General features: G+C 41.4%; 1 protein-coding gene across 1 annotated transcript in view; it reads right to left on the bottom strand.

The window, feature by feature from the left end:
• Positions 1–1,678: 1,678 nt before the first annotated feature.
• RNF169 (ring finger protein 169) overlaps positions 1,679–22,325 on the bottom strand; it is an 89,856-nt gene continuing 69,209 nt past the window's right edge. The window contains exons 5-6 of the mRNA XM_068989144.1: positions 3,751–3,850; positions 1,679–3,305 (exon numbers count right to left, since the gene is read on the bottom strand). Of these exons, the coding sequence (XP_068845245.1) occupies positions 2,121–3,305; positions 3,751–3,850 (1,285 nt within the window). The 3' untranslated portion in view covers positions 1,679–2,120. The remainder of the gene's footprint in view (positions 3,306–3,750; positions 3,851–22,325) is intronic.

Below are 22,325 nucleotides of genomic sequence, written 5' to 3'. Positions count from 1 at the left end.
ACATCTCTGAGGGTATTTAGTAAGTTACCCTGTCCTCTACAGACTACTGCCAGCTTTTCTATCCTGGGCACCAATATGCCCTCCAGCAGCTTTTGGAGGGCCCATGTTGCTGGGAGGACCTAAAACTGAAGTGGTGTGAAGATGAAGTAATGAGATTGGTGTATATCTTCTAAACACACATCTGCACGTGTGCACGCACAGACACACAGAACACACATATTCAGGTGAGTGACATTCCCCACCAAAGCAGACACTGAGGAAGTCCCACATATCTCAGTGATTACCCAGGTACTTCAGACAGCTCTGGAACTCCTCTGGGAATTGTGTATGAGTTGCCCAAGAAAACGACTCTGACTGCTTTACAGCTGCACCTTGTTTCTGACTCCAAACCCTCTTGATAACCTACTTTCTGTTCCAAAGGTTTCCAATAGCTTCTGACTAGTTTCAAATTAAAATTCTCTTTCCTATAACCCAAAGATTAAAGAGAAGTAGGGAGGCAAATCTTCTAAGAATCAAAAGTAGGAGATACAGTAAATCCTTCGTGATCTGGATAAGTGAGTTATTGTTCTGGACCTTAGCTTCTGCCTTAGTAAGAGGAAGAAGCTGGAACAGACAACCATTAACGTCCTTTCCAGTTTGAATATTAGATGTCTACATGTCTCCAGACTATGAGGACAGTTCCAGAAATGTTTTCACCAAAGACAACATCATTGGAAAAACTGCAGCATCCAGCTGAGGCCACCTCAGGGGGACAGTGTACACTGGGATATGTAAGATCTGAAAGGCTTGTTAAAATGCTAGTCACATGACTTTATAGTAACAGCTCATACATGCACAGGGAATGCCAGCCCACCAGAGATTCCCTAAAATTCTATCTTAATCCCTACTCTCAATAAGCCCAGATGGGCAGAAGCACCAAGCACCACCAGAGATGCAAAAGACACACGGTGTCACCTGCTAAGGAAAATAAACCCCAAAGGTCCATGGGACTGAATTGACCAGCTGCATCCAGCTAGACACCGTGTTTCCACAGTAGGGAGTCTCAGTGCTATTCTTGCCTGACTTCTGGGCAAATTTTTTGGATTTTAGAACAACACTGCAGATAACGCTTGTCCAAAAGGAGAGTAATAATGAGGTCCAATCATAGTTTATATAAGAGTGGAACCCCAGGAAAACAGAAGGCTGTAAACTGGAGGGATGTGGATAACTATACAGTATATGTTTGCACTTCCAGTCAGTCTCAATTATCTGCACGTGGATTTTGCACAATCAATATTCAAAGCCCAGCCAGCTTTCTCTAGGCTCCCCTGGTATGTCCTTGGATTGCTGTCCATTATGGCAACCTCTTAAGTGTGGAAAAAAATCCATGGGATTTGTTGTCAGGAGACCCAGCAATCAGTCTGGGCTGTGTATGCCCTTAGTAGTTGAGAGAACCTGGACATCTGCAATGCAGTTTCATCATCAAAAACTGGGGCTAATACCACTTACACATGAGGTCTCCTGAAAAGACCAAATTAAACAATGACTATGGATGTGGTCTGTCAACTATATAGTATTAATTGTTATTTTTTTAAAGAAGGAATGTAAATTAACTTTTGTAGAAGCATAAAAACTGATTTCATTAGGTATGTTTACTTGAAGCAAAGGTAAGAAGAGGGAACACAATCTTTTCGGATTTGCCAGAGAACTACACTGTTGCACTCCTTTGGAAAAAAAAAAGATGGAACTAATTTTTATCTGCAAGGCTGATTTGAAACACCACCTGCTGAAAGAAGTCAGGAGGTCTATCAATGTAAGAAGGCATCCCCTTTCTCCTCTGCCATCTAACCCTGGCCACTCTGCTCCTGAATCTCATGCCAAGCAGGTGCTGCCAGATTTGGCCCAGATACCCTAAGGGGTGGGCCACCCTAGGGAGTGAGGAGTGCTTCTGGCCTGGGTCACAGGGAGGCAGAGACGGAGTTCCCTTGGATATAGTCTACAAAGGCCCCCAAACCTCTCAGAATCATATTCGACAGTGTTTTGCCATTAAAAGAAACCCAAAGTGAGAACACTCATTTCTTCAGGGTAAATGATCAAGCTCAAGACCTCTGAGAAAAACAGGTAACACTGTCCATCAGGTGCTACTTGGCCCCCGCCATGCTGCTGGACCGCAGGAGATACTGATCCACGCTTCCTTTTCGCCGACTCACAGTCCGCCTTTCGTTGTCAAACATGCGCTGCAACTGCAGAGCCAGCTGCCGGTCCTCTTCCTCTTGCTGCAATTTCTGCTCCATCTCTCGCAGCACTGGGTCTGTGGCAACCAGACCCACCTCGCCACTGCTTTGTCGCAGTTTCTTAAGGGAGCCATTCTGTTCCAAGTGCTTGGTCTTACAGCGTCTTTTCCTGCCCCGACGCAAGGAAGGAAGTGGCTCATCACCTAGATTGTCTGCCAGAACACCATTAGGCAGATCAAAATGATTCACTGTCTTCAACTGTTTCTTTGTTTTGAGGACCCCACCCAAAACACTGTTTTTAGGTAGCACTGAGTTAACTGCTGAGATTTTCATAGTTGCTGTTATACAGGTTTTATCTAACTTGGCATCTGGGGGTGACCCTGACCTTTCCAACTGCTCTCTCTCCAAAGAAGTCCCACTGGCCCCCACTGGGAGTTCTGAAGAGCAGCAGGTTTCCAATGGGATCTCAGTGCTCTTTTTATGGTCACTGCCCTGTTCTGCTTTTGTCTGGCTAACAGAGGAAAAATAATCAAGGTCAGGGGCGGTAGGTCCTGTACACTCAGAGAGAACTTCCCCACTGGACAGTCTCGTATTTAAAGCCAGAAGAGGCTTCTCCTTGCTAGACTGCGTAACTTCAGAGACCAATAAGTCGTCCCCTGTTTCTGGAGCCAGGGAGGTGAGGGTGGCTTTTGAAAGAGTCTTTTTGATCTGCCGCTCCTGAAAGATCTGCTCCCACTTTTTGAGGATCCGGGGACTAGCCTCATAAGAAGTCTGCTTCTGCAGGCTTCTGTTTAGGTTGCGGGGTGTTGACTTGATGATGAGGGGACTCAGCACGCGGCCATCAGGGAGCCTCTTGGGAGGAGTACACGGTGAGCAGACAATGGGCTTGAAATGGTTTAGCTCTTCTGAGATGCTGTCGTTACTCTCAGGGCTGACAGAGCGCTCTGGCTTATGTAAGGAAGCCAAGGCTGACAGCGAGCTGAAGGGCAGGCGCTTCTCAACAGTCAGGTCGGGAGCCGAGAGGCAGCGGTGGTTCCGGGTGGATAGCAGGACGCCGATGATGGGGTTGGAGGTGGGGGTCATGGCTGTGGCCTGAAAGAGATGAAAAGACTATGTATACATACATATATAACCTTTTTCTTCATCATTCCTTCGTGATGGTAGAGGGGTAGAGAAGGGTAAGAAAAGGGATAAAGGGTGATAACAAGTCTAAGAAATGTAGAAAATCCCTCATTTAGAGTGCACCCACCATTTAGAGAAATTCCTACACATGAAACAAATAATGAGATTAAAAACCTTTATGAAAAAACCTCATCTAGAATTTTGAAGGTTTTTCTAGGAGGCCTCATTCTACTTATCTTGCTACTAATTCAAACTCTCTTCCTTCACATCTGCTTTGTAAAATTCTCCAACATAATGAGTTTGCCTAGGATCCACTGTGCCTCTTCTCATCTGAAACCGTTCTCTTGTGGCCACGTGCAGGAGGCTATGGGACAGGACGAGAGAGCCCAAGAAGAAACCTGTGTCTGAGGTCTACCTTGGCTCTGCTGGCTGGGGCTGCTCGGAGTCTGCTCTTTGCTCTGTCCTGACTGGTGTCACTGCAGCTCTGACTCCTTTCCATCTTGGAATTTAGGTTCCTAAAAGAGAATGAAGATAAAGCGTCAACCGTAGCCTATGACTGCTAAGGAAAAAAAAGATGACAATCTCGTCTGTGCTTTCAAAGCTATGCAGCTATAACAGAAAATGCATTAATTAACAAAATAAGTCTAAGACCAAATCCTGTCCAAAGCGAGAGTTCTCCAGAGAGGACATCTGGCTTAAGTCTTTGTTTCCAAACTTAGATCCTGCCTAAATAACACAAGACCAATGAGAGCAGGCATTATTACTATCCCCATCTTACAGACAGTGGAAACTGAGTCTTAAAGAGACTAACTAAACAACTTGCCCAGAGGCTCACAGCTGACAAGAAGAGGGGACTGGGCATGGACTCACCTCTGACCCCAGGCCTTGCTTATGACCTCTGACCCATACAGTGTGCTGCTGAGTTGGGCATCCAGGCCTTCCAGAGTTGGAACCAAGGCTCAGAGGTTAAAGTGTCTGCCTACAATGCGGGAGACCCGGGTTCGATCCCTGGGTTGGGAAGATCCCCTGGAGAAGGAAATGGCAATCCACTCCAGTATTCTTGCCTGGAGAATCCCATGGACGGAGGAGTTTGGTGCAGGCTACTATCCATGGGGTCGCAAAGACTCAGACACGACTGAGCGACTTCACCTTCACCTTCAATGGCTATTTCACTCATGCTTAGAGAAATGTAGGGACACCTCACCTTCCTTCATAGAATGGATAGAGGTCCAGTGGATAAGAATCTGCCTGCCAGTCTAGGGGATGCAGGTTTGATCCCCCTTCAGGGAACTAAGATCTCACATGCCTCAGGGCAACTAAGCCCATGTAACAAGAAGTCCATGCTCCCCAAGAGAAGCCCCTGTGTGCTGCAACTAGAGAAAGCCCACACACTGCAAGGAAGAGCCAGTGCAGCCAAAAAAGAACTTTTAAAAATAATAGTAATTTTAAAAATAGGGTGGATACAATATTAAATCACCTTTAGAAACATTTTTTTTTCCTTTGGTTAGGCCCAGACCTCTTCTCAAGCAATCTAAATCATCCATGAAACAAATATTTAAGTACTTATAAAACACCTAGCAATGCACTAGATTCCCATGTAGGGAGTAAAAATTAAATATGCTCTCTCCCTTAATCTACTACATTTAAGCTTCCAAAGGCCTACATCCTGGTGATTAAGCGTTTTCAAGATCACAAGATTTGTCTTGTGCATTATATTATGATTTTACAATGCAAACCAAAAACCAAAGTAGCTGTATTATAACACTGATCTTACTGGGTAACAGCTCTACTCAACAAGCATTTAACATACACTTACTATATGCCAGTCACCTATGAGCATTATCTGGGCACTGGAAATACAGAAAAGAATGAGGTACAGTCTAGGTCGTCAAGGAATCAGAGTCCAGTGGAGCAGACAAATAATTCAATATAACACAGTTAAATGGTACAGTGAAAAATTATGCCTAATAATTTTGCCTAATAATGGCATAAAAGAGTTATTAATTAATTACATGGGATGGAGTGAGAACAGGGTTGGAAAAGCCTTCAGTGGCATATGTATTTTGAAGGCTAAATAAGAATTTACCAGAAGACAAGGTGGACACATAGCCATGCAGATGATCCCAAACAGAAATTATTTCCTTGAGTGATTTTACTTAGCTCTGGAATGGGATAGTCATATCTACTCTTTTGAGCAAAAGATTTAAAATTTTATGATAGCAGATTAGTTAAGAGAAAACTTATAAAGGAGGTAATGAGGTACATGTCCTCTCCCAATTTGGGACCAGTCTGTTGTTCCATGTTTAGTTCTAACAGTTGCTTCTTGAGCTGCATACAGATTTCTCAGGAGGCAGGTAAGGTGGTCTGATATTTCATGTCTTGAAGAATTTTCCACGGTTTGTTATGATCTACAGTCAAAGGCTTTGGCGTAGTCAATAAAAAAGTAGATGTTTTTCTGGAACTCTCTTGCTTTTACGATGATCCAATGGATGTTAGCAATTTGATCTCTGATTCCTCTGCCTTTTCTAAATCCAGCTTGGACATCCGAAGTTCTTGGTTCATGTACTGTTAAAGCCTGGCTTGGAGAATTTTGAGCATTACTTTGCTAGCATGTGAGGTGAGAACAGTTGTGCAGTAGTCTGAGCATTCTTTGGCATTGCCTTTCTTAGGGACTGGAATGAAAACTGACTTTTTCCAGTCCTGTGGCCACTACTTTCCAAATTTGCTGGTGTATTGAATGCAGCACTTTCACAGCATTATCTTTTGGGATTTGAAGTAGCTCAACTGGAAATCCATCACCTCCACTAGCTTTGTTTGTAGTGATGCTTCCTATGGCCCACTTGACTTCACATTCCAGAATGTCTGGCTCCAGGTGGGTGATCACACCATTGTGGGTGTCTGGGTCATGATCTTTTTTGTATAGTTCTTTGTATTCTTGCCACCTCTTCTTAATATCTTCTGTTTCTGTTAGGTCCATACCATTTCTGTCCTTTATCGTTACCATCTTTGCATGAAATGTTCCCTTAGTATCTCAAATTTTCTTGAAGAGATCTGTAGTCTTTCCCATTCTGTTGTTTTCCTCTATTTCTTTGCATTGATCACTTAGGAAGCCTTTCTTATCTCTCCTTGCTATTCTTTGGAACTCTGCATTCAGATGTATGTATCTTTCCTTTTCTCCTTTGACTTTTGCTTCTTTTCTCAGCTATTTGCAAGGCCTCCTCAGACAACCATTTTGCCTTTTTGCATTTCTTTTTCTTGGGGATGGTCTTGATCACTGCCTCCTGTACAATGTCACAAACCTCCATCCATAGTTCTTCAGGCACTCTATCAGATCTAATTCCTTGAGTCTATTTGTCACCCACTTTATAACTGTAAGGGATTTGATTTAGGTCATACCTGAATGGTCTAGTGGTTTTCCCTACTTTCCTTAATTTAAGCCTGAATTTTGCAATAAGGAGTTCATGATCTGAGCCACAGTCAGCTCCCAGTCTTGTTTGCGTTGATTGTATAGAGCTTCTCCATCTTCGGCTGCAATTGACCATTTGGTGATGTCCATGTGTAGAGTCTTCTCTTGTGTTGTTGGAAGAGGGTGTTTGCTATGACCAGTACGTTCTCTTTGCAAAACTCTGTTAAGCCTTTGCCCTGCTTCATTTTGTACTCCAAGGGCAAACTTGCCTGTTACTCCAGGTATCTCTTGACTTCCTACTTTTGCATTCCAGTTCCCTATGATGAAAAGGACATCTTCAGGGAGGCCTGGTGTGCTGCAGTCCATGGGGTTGCAAAGAGTCGAACACAATCAAACGACTGAACTGAACTGAACTAGAAGGTCTTATAGGTCTTCATAGAACCATTCAACTTCAGCTTCTTTGCATTAGTGGTGGGCGCATAGACTTGAATTACTGTGATACTGAATGGTTTGCCTTGGAAACAAACAGAGATCATTCTGTCGTTTTTGAGATTGCACCCAAGTACTGCATTTCGGACTCTTCTGTGGACTGTGAGGACCACTCCATTTCTTCTAAGGGATTCTTGCCCACAGTAGTAGATATAATGGTTACCTGAATTAAATTCACCCCTTCTGGTCCGTTTTAGTGCACTGCTTCCTAAAACGCCGATGTTCACTCTTGCCATCTCCTGTTTGACCACTTCCAATTTACCTTGTTTCAGGGACCTAACATTTCAGGTCCCTATGCAATATTGTTCTTTACAGCACTGGACTTTAACTTCCATCACCAGTCACACCCACAATTGGCTGCTGTTTTTGTTTTGGCTCAGCGTCTTCATTCTTTCTGGAGCTATTTATTGGGCACCTACTGACCTGTGGAGTTCATCTTTCAGTGTTACATCTTTTTGCCTTTTCATACTGTTTATGGGGTTCTCAAGGCAAGAATACTGAGGTGATTTGCCATTCCCTTCTCCTGTTTAATTTAACTATTCTGTTTTTTTGTGTGTTTGTGCTACTGCAAATAAAATTGCTCTAATTATATTTTCACAGTGTTCACTGCTAATATAAAAAATGCAACTGATTTTTGTGTGGTGATCTTGCATCCTGCAACTTTCCTAAATTTGTTTATTAGCTCTAATAGTTTTTTCATGAATTCCTTAGGATTTTCTATGAATAATACCATAAGATCTGTGAACAAGGATGTGAAAGGAAGAATACTTGCTCCTCTGCAATCAGGATGCTTTTCTATTCTTTCACAGTTTTACTGAGCTATGTTTGACATATATTGTATAAGTTTAAGGTGTACAAAGTGTTGGCATTTGATACACACATATTGTGAAAGGATTCCATAGTGAGGTTAGTTAACACCTCCATCACCTTACGTAATTACCATTTATTTTGAGGGTGAAGAACATTTAAGACCTGCTCTCTTAGCAACTTTCAAACACATAAATACAGTATTGTTAAGTATAGTCACCACGCTGTACATTAGATGCCTAGAACCTATTCACCTTAGAATTGGAAATTTATACCCTGTGACCAACATTTCCCCATTTACTCTGCCTTTTGCCAACCACCATTATACTCTGTTTTTATGAGTTTGGCTTTTAAAGATTCCATATGTAATTGACATACAATATTGTCTTTCTCTCTGACATAACTTTGCTTAGTGCAATGCCCTCAAGGTCCATCCACACTGTTGAAAATGGCAGAATTTTCTTATTTCTAGTATCTGAGTAATATTATATATACATTTACATATCTCACATTTTCTTTACCCATTCTTCCATGGACTGACACTTAAAGATTGTTTCCATGTCTTGGCTATTATGAATAATGATGCAATGAATGTGGGAGTGCAGATAGCTCTTGGAGATTCTGATTTCATTTCTTTGAAATGAAATACCCAGAAGTGGACTTGCTGGATCATACGATAGTTGGAATGTTTGCTTTTGAATTATGTATGTACCTTATTTTGGATATTAATCCCTTCTCAAATATGATTTGCAAATATTTTCTCCCATCTATAGGTCGCCTTTTCGTTTTGTTGACTGTTTCTTTTGCTGTGCAGAGCTTTCTAGTTTGATGCAGTCCCACTGACATTTGCTTTTGTCGCTCAGTGTCATCTCCAAAAATGACTGCCAGACAATGTCGAGGGGCTTTCTCTCTAGGCTTTCTTTTAGGAGTTTTACACATTCAGGTCTTATTGGTTAAAAGTTTAATCTATTTGAAGTTAATTTTTATGAGTGATATAAAATAGGGGCCCAATTTCATTTTTTTGCCTGAAATTTTCCAGTTGTCTCCAGCGCCATTTACTGAAGAGACCATCCTTTCTCCACTGAGTGTTTTTAGGCTCTCTTGTCTCATATTAAGTTCGGTCGCTCAGTTGTGTCCAACTCTTTGCAACCCCATGAATCGCAGCACGCCAGGCCTCCCTGTCCATCACCAACTCCCGGAGTTCACTCAGACTCACGTTCATCGAGTCAGTAACGCCATCCAGCCATCTCATCCTCTGTCGTCCCCTTCTCCTCCTGCCCCCAATCTCTCCCAGCATCAGAGTCTTTTCCAATGAGTCAACTCTTCACATGAGGTGGCCAAAGTACTGGAGCTTCAGCTTTAGCATCATTCCTTCCAAAGAAATCCCAGGGCTGATCTCCTTCAGAATGGACTAGCTGGATCTCCTTGCAGTCTAAGGGACTCTCAAGAGTCTTCTCCAACACCACAGTTCAAAAGCATCAATTCTTCAGCACTCAGCTTTCTTCACAGTCCAACTCTCACATCCACACATGACTACTGGAAAAACCATAGCCTTGACTAGATGGACCTTAGTTGGCAAAGTAATATCTCTGCTTTTGAATATGCTATCTAGGTTGGTCATAACTTTTCTTCCAAGGAGTGTCTTTTAATTTAATGGCTGCAATCACCATCTGCAGTGATTCTGGAGCCCCCCAAAATAAAATCTGACACTGTTTCCACTGTTTCCTCATCTATTTCCCATGAAGTGATGGGACCAGAAGCCATGATCTTCGTTTTCTGAATGTTGAGCTTTACGCCAACTTTTTCACTCTCCTCTTTCACTTTCATCAAGAGGCTTTTTAGTTCCTCTTCACTTTCTGCCATAAGGGTGGTGTCATCTGCATATCTGAGGTTATTGATATTTCTCCCAGCAATCTTGATTCCAGCTTGTGCTTCTTCCAGCCCAGCATTTCTCATGATGTACTCTGCATATAAGTTAAATAAGCAGGGTGACAATATACAGCCTTGACGTACTCCTTTCCCTATTGGAACCAGTCTGTTGTTCTGTGTCCAGTTCTAATTGTTGCTTCCTAACCTGCATACAGGTTTCTCAAGAGGTAGGTCAGGTGGTCTGGTATTCCCATCTCTTGAAGAATTTTCCAGTTTATTGTGATCCACACAGTCAGAGGCTTTGGCATAGTCAATAAAGCAGAAAGAGATGTTTTTCTGGAATTCTCTTGCTTTTTTGATGATCGAGCAGATGTTGGCAATTTGATCTCTGGTTCCTCTGCCTTTTCTAAAACCAACTTGAACATCAGTAAGTTCACAGTTCACGTATTGCTGAAGCCTGGCTTGGAGAATTTTGAGCATTACTTTACTAGCATGTGAGATGAGTGCAATTGTGCGGTAGTTTGAGCATTCTTCAGCATTGCTTTTTTTGGGGATTGGAATGAAAACTGACCTTTTCCAGTCCTGTGGCCACTGCTGAGTTTTCCAAATTTGCTCACATATTGAGTGCAGCACTTTCACAGCATCATCTTTCAGGATTTGAAATAGCTCAACTGGAATTCCATCACCTCCACTAGCTTTGCTCATAGTGATGCTTTCTAAGGCCCACTTGACTTCACATTCCAGGATGTCTGGCTCTAGGTGAGTGATCACACCATTGTGATTATCTTGGTCTTGAAGATCTTTTTTGTACAGTTCTTCTGTGTATTCTTGCCACCTCCTCTTAATATCTTCTGCTTCTGTTAGGTCCATGCCATTTCTGTCCTTTATCAACCCCATCTTTGCATGAAATGTTCCCTTGGTATCTCTAATTTTCTTGAAGAGATCTCTAGTCTTTCCCATTCTGTTCTTTTCCTCTATTTCTTTGCATTGACCGCTGAGGAAGGCTTTCTTATCTCTCCTTGCTATTCTTTGGAACTCTGCATTAAGATGCTTATATCTTTCCTTTTCTCCTTTGCTTTTCACTTCTCTTCTTTTCACAGCTATTTGTAAGGCCTCCCCGGACAGCCATTTTGCTTTTTTGCATTTCTTTTCCATGGGGATGGTCTTGATCCCTGTCTCCTGTACAATGTCACGAACCTCATTCCATAGTTCATCAGGCACTCTATCTATCAGATCTAGGCCCTTAAATCTATTTCTCACTTCCACTGTATAATCATAAGGGATTTGATTTAGGTCATACCTGAATGGTCTAGTGGTTTTCCCTACTTCAATTTCAGCCTGAATTTGGCAATAAGGAGCTCATGATCTGAGCCACAGTCAGCTCCTGGTCTTGTTTTTGTTGACTGTATAGAGTTTCTCCATCTTTGGCTGCAAAGAATATAATCAGTCTGATTTCGGTGTTGACCGTCTGGTGATGTCCATGTGTAGAGTCTTCTCCTGTGTTGTTGGAAGAGGGTGTTTGCCATGACCAGTGCATTTTCTTGGCAAAACTCTATTAGTCTTTGCCCTGCTTCATTCCGTATTCCAAGACCAAATCTGTCTGTTACTCTAGGTGTTTCTTGATTTCCTACTTTTGCATTCCAGTCCCCTATAATGAAAAGGACATATTTTTTGAGTGTTAGTTCTAAAAGGTCTTGTAGGTCTTCATAGAACCGTTCAACTTCAGCTTCTTCAGCGTTACTGGTTGGGGCATAGACTTGGATTACTGTGATACTGAATGGTTTGCCTTGGAGACGAACAGAGATCATTCTGTTGTTTTTGAGACTGCATCCAAGTACCGCATTTCAGACTCTTTTGTTGACCATGATGGCTACTCCATTTCTTCTGAGGGATTCCTACCCACTCATCTGAGTTAAATTCACCCATTCCAGTCCATTTTAGTTCGCTGATTCCTAGAATGTCGATGTTCACCCTTGCCATCTCTTGTGTGACCACTTTCAATTTGCCTTGATTCATGGACCTGACATTCCAGGTTCCTATGCAATATTGCTCTTAACAGCATCAAACCTTGCTTCTATCACCAGTCATGTCCACAACTGGGTATTGTTTTTGCTTTGGCCCCATCCCTTCATTCTTTCTGGAGTTATTTCTCCACTGATCTCCAGTAGCATGTTGGGTACCTACTGACCTGGGGAGTTCCTCTTTCAGTATCCTATCATTTTGCCTTTTCATACTGTTCATGGGGTTCTCAAGGCAAGAATACTGAGGTGGTTTGCCATTGCCATCTCCAGTGGACCATATTCTGTCAGACCTTTTCACCATGACCCACCCGTCTTGGGTGGCCCCACGGGTATGGCTTAGTTTCATTGAGTTAGACAAGGCTGTGGTCCTAGTGTGATTAGACTGACTAATTTTCTGTGATTATGGTTTCAGTGTGTCTGCCCTCTGATGCCCTCTTGCAACACCTACCGTCTTACTTGGGTTTCTCTTACCTTGGATGTGGGGTATCTCTTCACGGCTGCTCCAGCAAAGTGCAGCCGCTGCTCCTTACCTTGGATGAGGGGTAACTCCTCACCGCCACCCCTCCTGACCTTGAATGTGGAATAGCTCCTCTAGGCCCTCCTGCACCCGCGCAGCCACCGCTTCTTGGACGTGGGGTCTCATATTAGTTGACTGTATATGCACGGGCTTATTACTGAACTCATTAGTTAGCTCTAATAAGTTTTTTGGTGGAATCTTTAGGATTTTCTTTTCTTTAGGATGATATAAGATGATATCATCATAAACAAGGACAATTTTACTTCTTCCTTTCCAATTTGGATGCCTTTTATTTGTTTTTCTTCTTTGACTGCTACAGTTGGGACTTTCAGTACTATACTTAATAGGAGTGGTGAGAGTGGGCACCCTTGTTTTGCTCCTGATCTTAGAGGAAAATCTTTCAAGCTTTCATTCATGAGTATGATGTTAGCTGTGGGCTTGTCATATATGGCTTGTATTAGTATGTTCCTTCTATGCCCAATTTGTCGAGAGTTTTTATCATGAAAGGATATTTGTATTTTGTTGAACACTTTTTCTGCATTAAGATCTTACAATTTTCATCTTTCATTCTATCAATGTGGTATATCACATTTATTGATTTACCTGAGCTGAACCACCCTTGTGACCCAAGGGTAAAACCAGTTGATCATGGTGTGTGATTCTTCCAATTTGTTGCTGAATTCAGTTTGCTAATAGTTTGTTTGGAATATTTAATCAAGGATATTGATCTCTAGTCTTCTTTTCTTATAGTATCTTTATTTGGCTTTGGTATCAGGGTAATGCTGGGTTCGTAAAATGAGTTAGGGAATGTTCCCTCCCCTACGGTTTTTTGAAAAAGTTAGAGAAGGGTCAGCATATTAATTCTTCTTTAAATGTTTGGTAGAATTCACCAGGGAAACCATCTGAGTTTTTCTTTGTTGGGAGGTATTTTACTACTGATTCAATTTCATTACTCATTATTTGTCTATTCAGATTTCCAATTTCTTCATAATTCAATCTTGGTAGGTTGCATGTTTTTAAGAATTCATCCATTTCTTCTAGGTAATCTAATTTGTTGGCATACAATTGTTCACAGTAGTTTTTTGGGATCCTTTGTGCTACTGTGGTATCGAGTGTGATGTCTCCTCTCACATTTCTGATTTTTTTTTTTTTTTTGAGTCTTTTTCCCCTTAGTTAGCCTAACTAAAAGTTTAGTAATTTTTTTCTCTTCAAAATATCAGCTCTTGGTTTCACTGGTCTTTTCAATTGTTTTCCTGGTCTCCATTTATTTCTGCTCTGGTCTTTGTTATTTCCTTTCTTCTGCAATCTTAGGCTTAAGTTGCTCTTCTTTTTCTAGTTCCTAGAGGTATGAAGTTAGATTGTTTATTTGAGCTCTTTCTTTTTCTTAATAGGTCTTCCCTGGAGACTCTATCGGTAAAGAGTCAGCCTGCAATGTGGGAGACTAGGGTTTAGTGCCTGGGTTGGGAAGATCCCCTGGAGAAGGAAATGGCAGTCCACCCCAGTATTCTTGCCTGGAGAATTCCATGAACAGAAGAGCCTGGTGGGTTACAGTCCACAGACTCACAAAGAGTTGGACACAACTGAGTGACTAACACTTTCACACTATATACTTCCCTCTCAGAACTGCTTTTGGTGCATCCCATGCGTTTTGGTATGCTGTGTTTCCACTTTTGCTTCTTTCAAGGTATTTTTTATTTCGCTTTTAATTTCTTCTTTGGCTACCAGGTTGTTCAGGAGCATGAATTTTCCAGTTTTCCTCCTCTTACTCATTTTGAGTTTCATACCATTCTGGTCAGAAAAGATACTACGTATGATTTCGACCTTCTTAAATTTGCTGACCTGCTTTGTGACTTGTATCATCTATCCTACAGAATGTTCCATATGCAGTTGAGAAGAATGTGTATTCTGCTGTTGGGTGGAATGTTCTATATATGTCTGTTTGGCTCATTTGGTCTAAAATATAGTTCAGGTCCAATATTTCCTTATTGACTTTCTGTCTGGGTGAGCCATCCACTGTTGAAAGTAGCGTGCTAGAGTCCTCTACTAATATTTGTATTGTTGTCAGTTTCTCCCTTTGGATCTGTTAGTATTTGCTTAAAATATTTAGGTGCTCCAATTTTGGATGCATATATTATATATTTATGATTATTTTATCTTCTTGATGAACTGACCCCTTTTTCATTATATAATGCCTTTTTGTCTACTCCTACCATTTTTGGCTTAAAGTCCATTCTCTTTTCCCACTTCAGTTTTCATTTGTATATAGTATCTTTTCCCATCCTTTTCATTTACAGCCTACCTGTATCAGCCTCTTGTAGGCAGTATATAGTTGAGTCTTGTTTCTTTATTCAACTTGCCACTATATGTCTTGTGATTGGAGAATATAATGCATTTACAGTTAGAGTAATTATTGATAGGTAAAGATTTACAATGCCATCTTAGTCAGTTCCCAGTAGTTCTGTACTTCTCCTCCTTTAGCCTTCTCTTGTGGCCTGCCTTTGTGAACTGATAATTTTCTATAAAAGTATGCTTTGATGTCTTTGTATTTTTTGTGAATTTACTGTAGGTTTTTGCTCTGTGGTTATCATGAGGCCTACATAAAACATAGATATGAGAGTCTATTTTATGCTTGATAAAAACTTATCTTTGATCACATACAAAACTTTATGCTTTTACTCTCCTCCATTTTGTTTCTGATGTCACAAAACACTTTATGTCTTTTTATATTGTGTATTCATTAACAAATTAGTTTAGCCATAGTTATTTTTCAACACTCTTGTCCTTTCAACATTTATACTAGAATTAAGTGGTTAACTGAGAACTTCCCAGGTGGCTCAGTGGTAAGTGATTAACGAGGACAGCCTGTCTGCCAACACAGGAGATGCAGGTTTGATCCCTGGGTCAGGAAGATCCCCTGGAAAAGGAAATGGCAACCCACTCCAGTATTCTTGCCTGGAGAATCCCATGGACAGAGGAGCCTGGCGAGCTGCAGTCCACGGGGTCACAAAGCATCAGACACAATTAGTGACTAAACAATAACAATAAATGTTAACACATCACCATGTTACATTATTATTCTTAACCCTAACCCCTCCCAGCTAGTGACTGTTCTAATGTTTAGATCAGAACATCTCTACAATGATAGTTCTATCAAAGGGGCAGTGAGGGGTGTTCCCTTGGTAACTAATGAGCCAACCTGACATCAGTTTTCTTTATAATTAATAACCTCCCTCTCTCTCTGGTTGTGAAGATCACTGCCGTGTCCTGCCCGCTGTCTGCTGCACACAGTGGGACGTCACTCGAGTACCTTGCTTCAGACATGGAAGATCCCTCTTTAATCCCATTAAACTACTGATGTCTATATTACTGCCTCTGGGCTCTTTCTTTAGTCTTGAGGCAGGGCAAATACAGGCTTGCAGACCTACAGGGAACAGCTCAACAGACACTGGGAGCATGCACATGGAGCTGGCCACAGGGTCAGAGGATTTGTGAATGAGGCATGTGGAACGATGGGAGTGCCCACTGGCCAATGAGGAGGAGGCACAGGAGAGGTATCCCCAGTGGCTTGTGGGTGATGTCTGTAATGCAATTAGTAAGAGCTTCATCTCTTTGAAACCCTCTGGAGTACTATCTACTGCTTTCCTAACCTCTTCCTTTTGCTCAGTCACAGAGCTCATGATTCAGTACCCTGGTTGAGGCAGAAGAGAAATGGGCTTCATCTACAGTTGGAGCCTTTTAATTAGAGAGTTTATTTACATTTAATGTAATTACCGATAAGGAAGGACTTCTGCCACTTTTCTATTTGTTTTCTACATGTCTTACACCATTTTTATTCCATAATGCCTCCAATAATGCCTTCTTTTGTGTTAGATATCTCCTACTATAACCATTTTGATTTTCTTCTTATTTCTTTACCCATATGTGTTATTTTCTTAGTGGTTGTCCCAGGGATTACAATTAATATCTTATTTGAAAACAATATTTCAAATTAATGCCAACTCAATTTCAGTAGCATATATATGCTTTTTTCCTATATAACTCTACTCCCCCAATGTTGTTATTATCACATGAAGGTCACAAAAATCATGAGTGTGAAAATATTGTGGAAACCATCAACATAATATATACATATTATTATTGCAGTATTTGGTCAGGTTAAGAGGCTTCAATGCTGGCTGAGAACAGTCAGCAGTGAACTTGATAATGTTCCTAAGATTTAAGAGCTCAAACAATACCTTTGCTAAAAAAAACCAGAGAAGTAATTACACCTCCCATCTTTGTGCACATCCATTTCTATATTCCCAAGCCCTAACAAGTACCTGAAACACAGTGGATATATTTAATAAATTTCTTATAAGTAAATAAAAATATGCACAGAAATACCTATGACCTCCTTAAGAAAGGAGAGAAAACCTCAATATTTATTAGGAATCTATTATCTCTCAGGTATTGTATGTTTTAAATATATTATATCTCATTTAAACCATACAGAAACCCTGTAAATCAGCATCCCCAATTTTATAGACAAAGAACTGGAGGAAGTGATTTTTTTTCCAGGTCACACATGAATCTCCAAACTTCTAAGGCATGTGCTCTTTCTCCCTCAGCATACTGATCTCGCAGTCTGCTCTATTCTGCCACAGAACAGATCCAGCACATCTAGGGAAGTTCTCTTTTCCAAACACACAATGAAGTCATAAACAAGAGAAAGCAGCATTGTCTGAAAGGTTTCTAGCTTAAAATTTCCACTGCCAAGGGACCAGATGGTTTCTGGGATGTCTCGTTAAGCTAAAAATACCCACAACCACAATGAGTCTGACTTACTAACAAAGAAGAGGAGGAGCAGCCAGTGTCAACATGCAGCTGGAAAGCTAGAAGACTTAATGCTTATGAAACACTGCTTAAAGGGTTTTCAAATGGTAATACATGATATAAAACATGAGATAGCTCATGTTATTAATTGCTTACTCATCACTCTCCCTCACATACCCATACCACATTAGTTCCCCCCGCCCCACCACGCTATTTTCTTAATCAGACGCTCAGGCCTGGCAGAGCTGAGTCCCACCAAGAAGCTGAAGGCAAGAGAGGATCCTGCTCCCAGCCCCTAACCTAGGTATGTGAGGCCCCTCACCCCAACACATACATACTTAGGTAAAAGCAGAAGCAGCTTCCTAGGGCCCAACTGTAGCTGCCACGCACCCAGAAATGGATAAGATTTTGTTACAACCCTTCCCTTGAATATTTATTATTGGGTTATCTGCCTTGTGTACACTAGCATTCTTTTTTTTTTTAAGTGTACAATTTAATGGTTTAAGTATATTCACAGAGTTATTTAACCATTACCACAATTTTAGAACATTTCCATCACCTCATAAAGAAACCTCATACCCTTTAGCTATCACTCCTAAAACCCCACTTCTCCTCCAGCACTAAGCAACCACTGATCCACTTTCTGTCTATATGTATTTGCCTACTATGGACATACACTAGTATTTGTTTGCTGATGGATGGAACCATTGTTTCCACAGCTATATTTCAAAAGTAATGCAAAAGGATTTGAATTCACTCAAACAACAGGATAACTGGGCAGCTTCTTACCCAGCTCTATACAACTTTGTGGGTTTTTAGAAGAAAGTGAAAGTGAAAGTGAAGTCGTGCCCGACTCTTTGCAACCCCACGGATAGTAGCCTGCACCAAGCTCCTCCGTCCATGGGATTTTCAAGGCAGGAGTACTGGAGTGGGTTGTCACTTCCTTCTCTAGGGAATCTTCCCAACCCAGGGATCGAACCCAGGTCTCTCACATTGTAGACAGATACTTTACCATCTGAGCCACCAGGGAAGTCCTTTTTAGAACAAGACAATGTATAAATTGTTTAAACAAACAGAAAGAAGGAAGCTCTCTGTTACAAAGGTAGATCATTTCAAGACAAAGCTCTAAGTGCAGAGTCTTTTGTCACAGGATTCTGACGATGGTTTGCTAGAAAGAGCACAGGTTTGTGGAGTCAAGAGAGACCTGAGTTCCACTTTCATCTCTGTCACTTTATTGAGGTGAGAAGTTCTAGGGTGAATTGCTTAATCTCTTTGAACTGCATTTACCTTAGCTGAAAAATAAGAATGTTAGAAATCTTACAGGATTAATGTAGAAGCTAAAGGAAATGAGGTATGTAAAGTACTGAATACGGTAGGGAGACCTGGGAGAAAGCTAGTTCCCTGATGCTACTTGTCACCATCCTGCCATATCCCTCTGAAAACCACCAGTATATTCCTATTGTAGTATAACAGAGAGATTCAGTTCAGTCCAGTCTTTGCTACTCCTTGAACTGCAGCACGCCAGGCTTCCCTGTCCATCACCAACTCCCAGCGCTTACTCAAACTCATGTCTACTGAGTTGGTGATGCCATCCAATCATCTCATCCTCTGTCGTCCCCTTCTCCCACCTTCAATCTTTCCCACCATCAGGGTCTTTTCCAAGGAATCAGTTCTTTGCATCAGGTGGCCAAAGTATTGGAGTTTCAGCTTCGGCATCAGTCCTTCCAATGAATATTCAGGACTTATTTCCTTTAGGATGGACTCGTTGGAGCTCCTTGAAGTCCAAGGGACTCTCAAGAGTTCTCCAACACCACAGTTCAAAAGCATCAATTCTTCGGCATTCAATTTTCTTTATAGTCCAGCTCTTACATCCATATATGACTACTGGAAAAATGACAGCTTTGACAAGATGGACCTTTGTTGGCAAAGTAATGTCTCTGCTTTTTAATATGCTATCTAGGTTGATCATAACTCTTCTTCCAAGGAGTAAGTGTCTTTTAATTTCATGGCTGCAGTGATTTTGAAGCCCAAAAAAATAAAGTCTGTCACTATTTCTACTGTTTCCCCATCTGTTTGCCATGAAGTGATGGAACTGGATGCCATGATCTTCGTTTTATGAATGTTGAGCTTTAAGCCAACTTTTTCACTCTCCTCTTTCACTTTCATCAAGAGGCTATTTAGTTCTTTGCTTTCTGCCATAAGTGTGGTATCATCTGCATATCTCAGGTTATTGATATTTCTTCTGGATAGAGAGATTACGGACACCTCTAAAACCTACTACTTAAGATCCACATCACTTCTCCTTAGGATATCTTTCTTTTCCAACTGTAGCTGCCAAGCCTACATGAAATCCACACTTTTAGCAAGATTTGTCCTCTAAACCAGTTCATCTACTTGATTTCTGTTCTTTTATCCCTCCCCCAACGACATGCAGATGACACCACCCTTATGGCAGAAAGTGAAGAGGAGCTAAAAAGCCTCTTGATGAAAGTGAAAGTGGAGAGTGAAAAAGTTGGCTTAAAGCTCAACATTCAGAAAACGAAGATCATGACATCCAGTTCCATCACTTCATGGCAAATAGATGGGGAAACAGTAGAAATAGTGACAGACTTTATTTTGGGGGGCTCCAAAATCACTGCAGATGGTGACTGCAGCCATGAAATTAAAAGATGCTTACTCCCTGGAAGAAAAGTTATGACCAACCTAGACAGCATATTCAAAAGCAGAGACATCACTTTGCCGACTAAGGTCTGTCTAGTCAAGGCTATGGTTTTTCTTGTGGTCATGTATGGATGTGAGAGTTGGACTGTGAGGAAGGCTGAGCACCAAAGAATTGATGCTTTTGAACTGTGGTGTTGGAGAAGAAGACTCTTGAGAGTCCCTTGGACCACAAGGAGATCCAAGCAGTCCATTCTGAAGGAGATTAGTCCTGGAATTTCCTTGGAAGAAATGATGCTAAAGCTGAAACTCCAGTACTTTGGCCACCTCATGTGAAGAGTTGATTCATTGGAAAAGACTCTGATGCTGTGAGGGATTGGGGGCAGGAGGAGAAGGGGACGACAGAGGATGAGATGGCTGGATGGCATCACCGACTCGATGGACGTGAGCCTGAGCGAACTCCGGGAGTTGGTGATGGACAGGGAGGCCTGGCGTGCTGCGATTCATGGGGTTGCAAAGAGTTGGACACGACTGAGCGACTGAACTGAACTGAACAACACACACACACGCATGCGCACACGCACACATACACACGCGATCTGCCCTAGACCATCATTAAGTCTTGTGGTTTCTCTTAAATCACTACCTCAGTTTTTCTTCATAGTCTCCTTTCCCTGACAGTTATTGTGTTTGGACTATTCCCCACATATAACTTGCTAAATCCTATCCTGAGATTTTTACAGAACCCACCAACTGCCCTTACCCCTTCCATTTCATGCCCTGGCCACATTTCTTCCACCCTTTAAAACCGTACTTTAAACCACTTCTAGATACTTCAATCTTAGAGGTGAAAAGAATCAAATCATTCAGTGAAATCCCCTGCCCAGCAGGCAAAAAGTAGGGTCTAACAACCTGTATTTTACATAAATGATATAGAATGAGGTCAACTGATTTTACTCAAGCTCACACTACTGTTTCCCTAAAACCTCCCAAGACTGACTTCTCCATCCTCACACCTCTCTGGCTTGTCTCTTTTCATCAGTTCTAAAGTTAGTCCTCCAGTATCACATCATTTATGGGTCTGGTATCTGTCAGCTCAAAGAGTTCATATTTTCATGTGTTTGTTTTAAAAATGAGGAACAAGTCAGGATAGTTTAATTCATCCCAACACTAACTGGGCATGCAGTTATTATGACTGAGTCAGGAATCACTCTCTGTCTCTCTCTCTTCTTACACACACACCTTACAGGAAGCACAGACACTGCAAGGCTCTTTTGCTGAGCCCCACTCTGAACCACAAACTCAGGCTTAAAGTATAGGAACATTAGCAAACAAAATAATGTAGTTAATTTCTACTTAATTAAGGTTTAATTATGACTTGGTGCAATACAGACTTTTCTCTTACAGAATCTATAAAAGGATCCCCATAAGCTACTGCTAATGCATTAAAGGGAGAAGCTAACTATATAGTATAAAGGCTTTATCAGTGTGGTCACTAGATCCCCCCCACCCAAATCCCATATTAATCTTATAGAATCTACTCTAAACAACAACCACCAGTCAATCTGTTTCCTCCACAACTCCCAGAGTCCTCTTTCCTAGAGACCCTGCAAGTTTGACAATTCTGACAAAAAGCCTCCTTTAACCCACCCACGGGCACAAAGACCTATATCATTAAGCACTTCACAAGTATTTACTGAGCCTCTCCTGTGTGCCAGGTACTGTACTAAATATTGTGAATATAATGGCAAACAAGATTTTTGTCACAGCTTGCAAAGGATTTAAAGTCTAGTGGGGAAGAGACTTTAGAAGGGATTTTATAAAAATCGGGATCTAAAAGAAGGTCAAGGGGGACAAAAGAGTACAGTGGAAAGAGAGAAGAAATCTAACTCATCGTCCTTCTATTCCAGCAGTCTAAGATTTGACAAGCCATGTTTTCTTGCTGGCCTTTAGTCTTTTCACTCGGAAACAAAGGAATTAGATAAGACAATATTCATGATCCTTTTCAGCTCTGGATTCTAAAATAAAATACAAAATAGTGGCGGCAATAGTCACTGAAGACTTAACATATGCCAGAAATCTCACTAGGCACCATTTGCTTAACCTACAGTTTTGTACAGCAGTACTGGCAATACTGCCTCACTTTCCTTTTTTATTTTTTAAACTGGAAGGAGGATAGACGGTTTGACTATATTTTTTTTAATGGTTATACCCTATTTCCCAAGTAGAAGTTTAAGTGATTTACAGTAAAAATATGTAAAAACTGAGACTTAATCAGTTCAGTTCAGTCGCTCAGTTGTGTCCGACTCTTTGCGACCCCATGAATCGCAGCACGCCAGGCCTCCCTGCCCATTACCATCTCTCGGAGTTCACTCAGACTCACGCCCGTCGAGTCCGTGATGCCATCCAGC

Source organism: Capricornis sumatraensis, chromosome 16 (assembly GCF_032405125.1).
Source record: "Capricornis sumatraensis isolate serow.1 chromosome 16, serow.2, whole genome shotgun sequence".
Lineage (NCBI taxonomy): Eukaryota > Metazoa > Chordata > Mammalia > Artiodactyla > Bovidae > Capricornis > Capricornis sumatraensis.
Note: the sequence above shows the minus strand (reverse complement) of the source record. Positions and strands in the feature narration are given on the sequence as shown.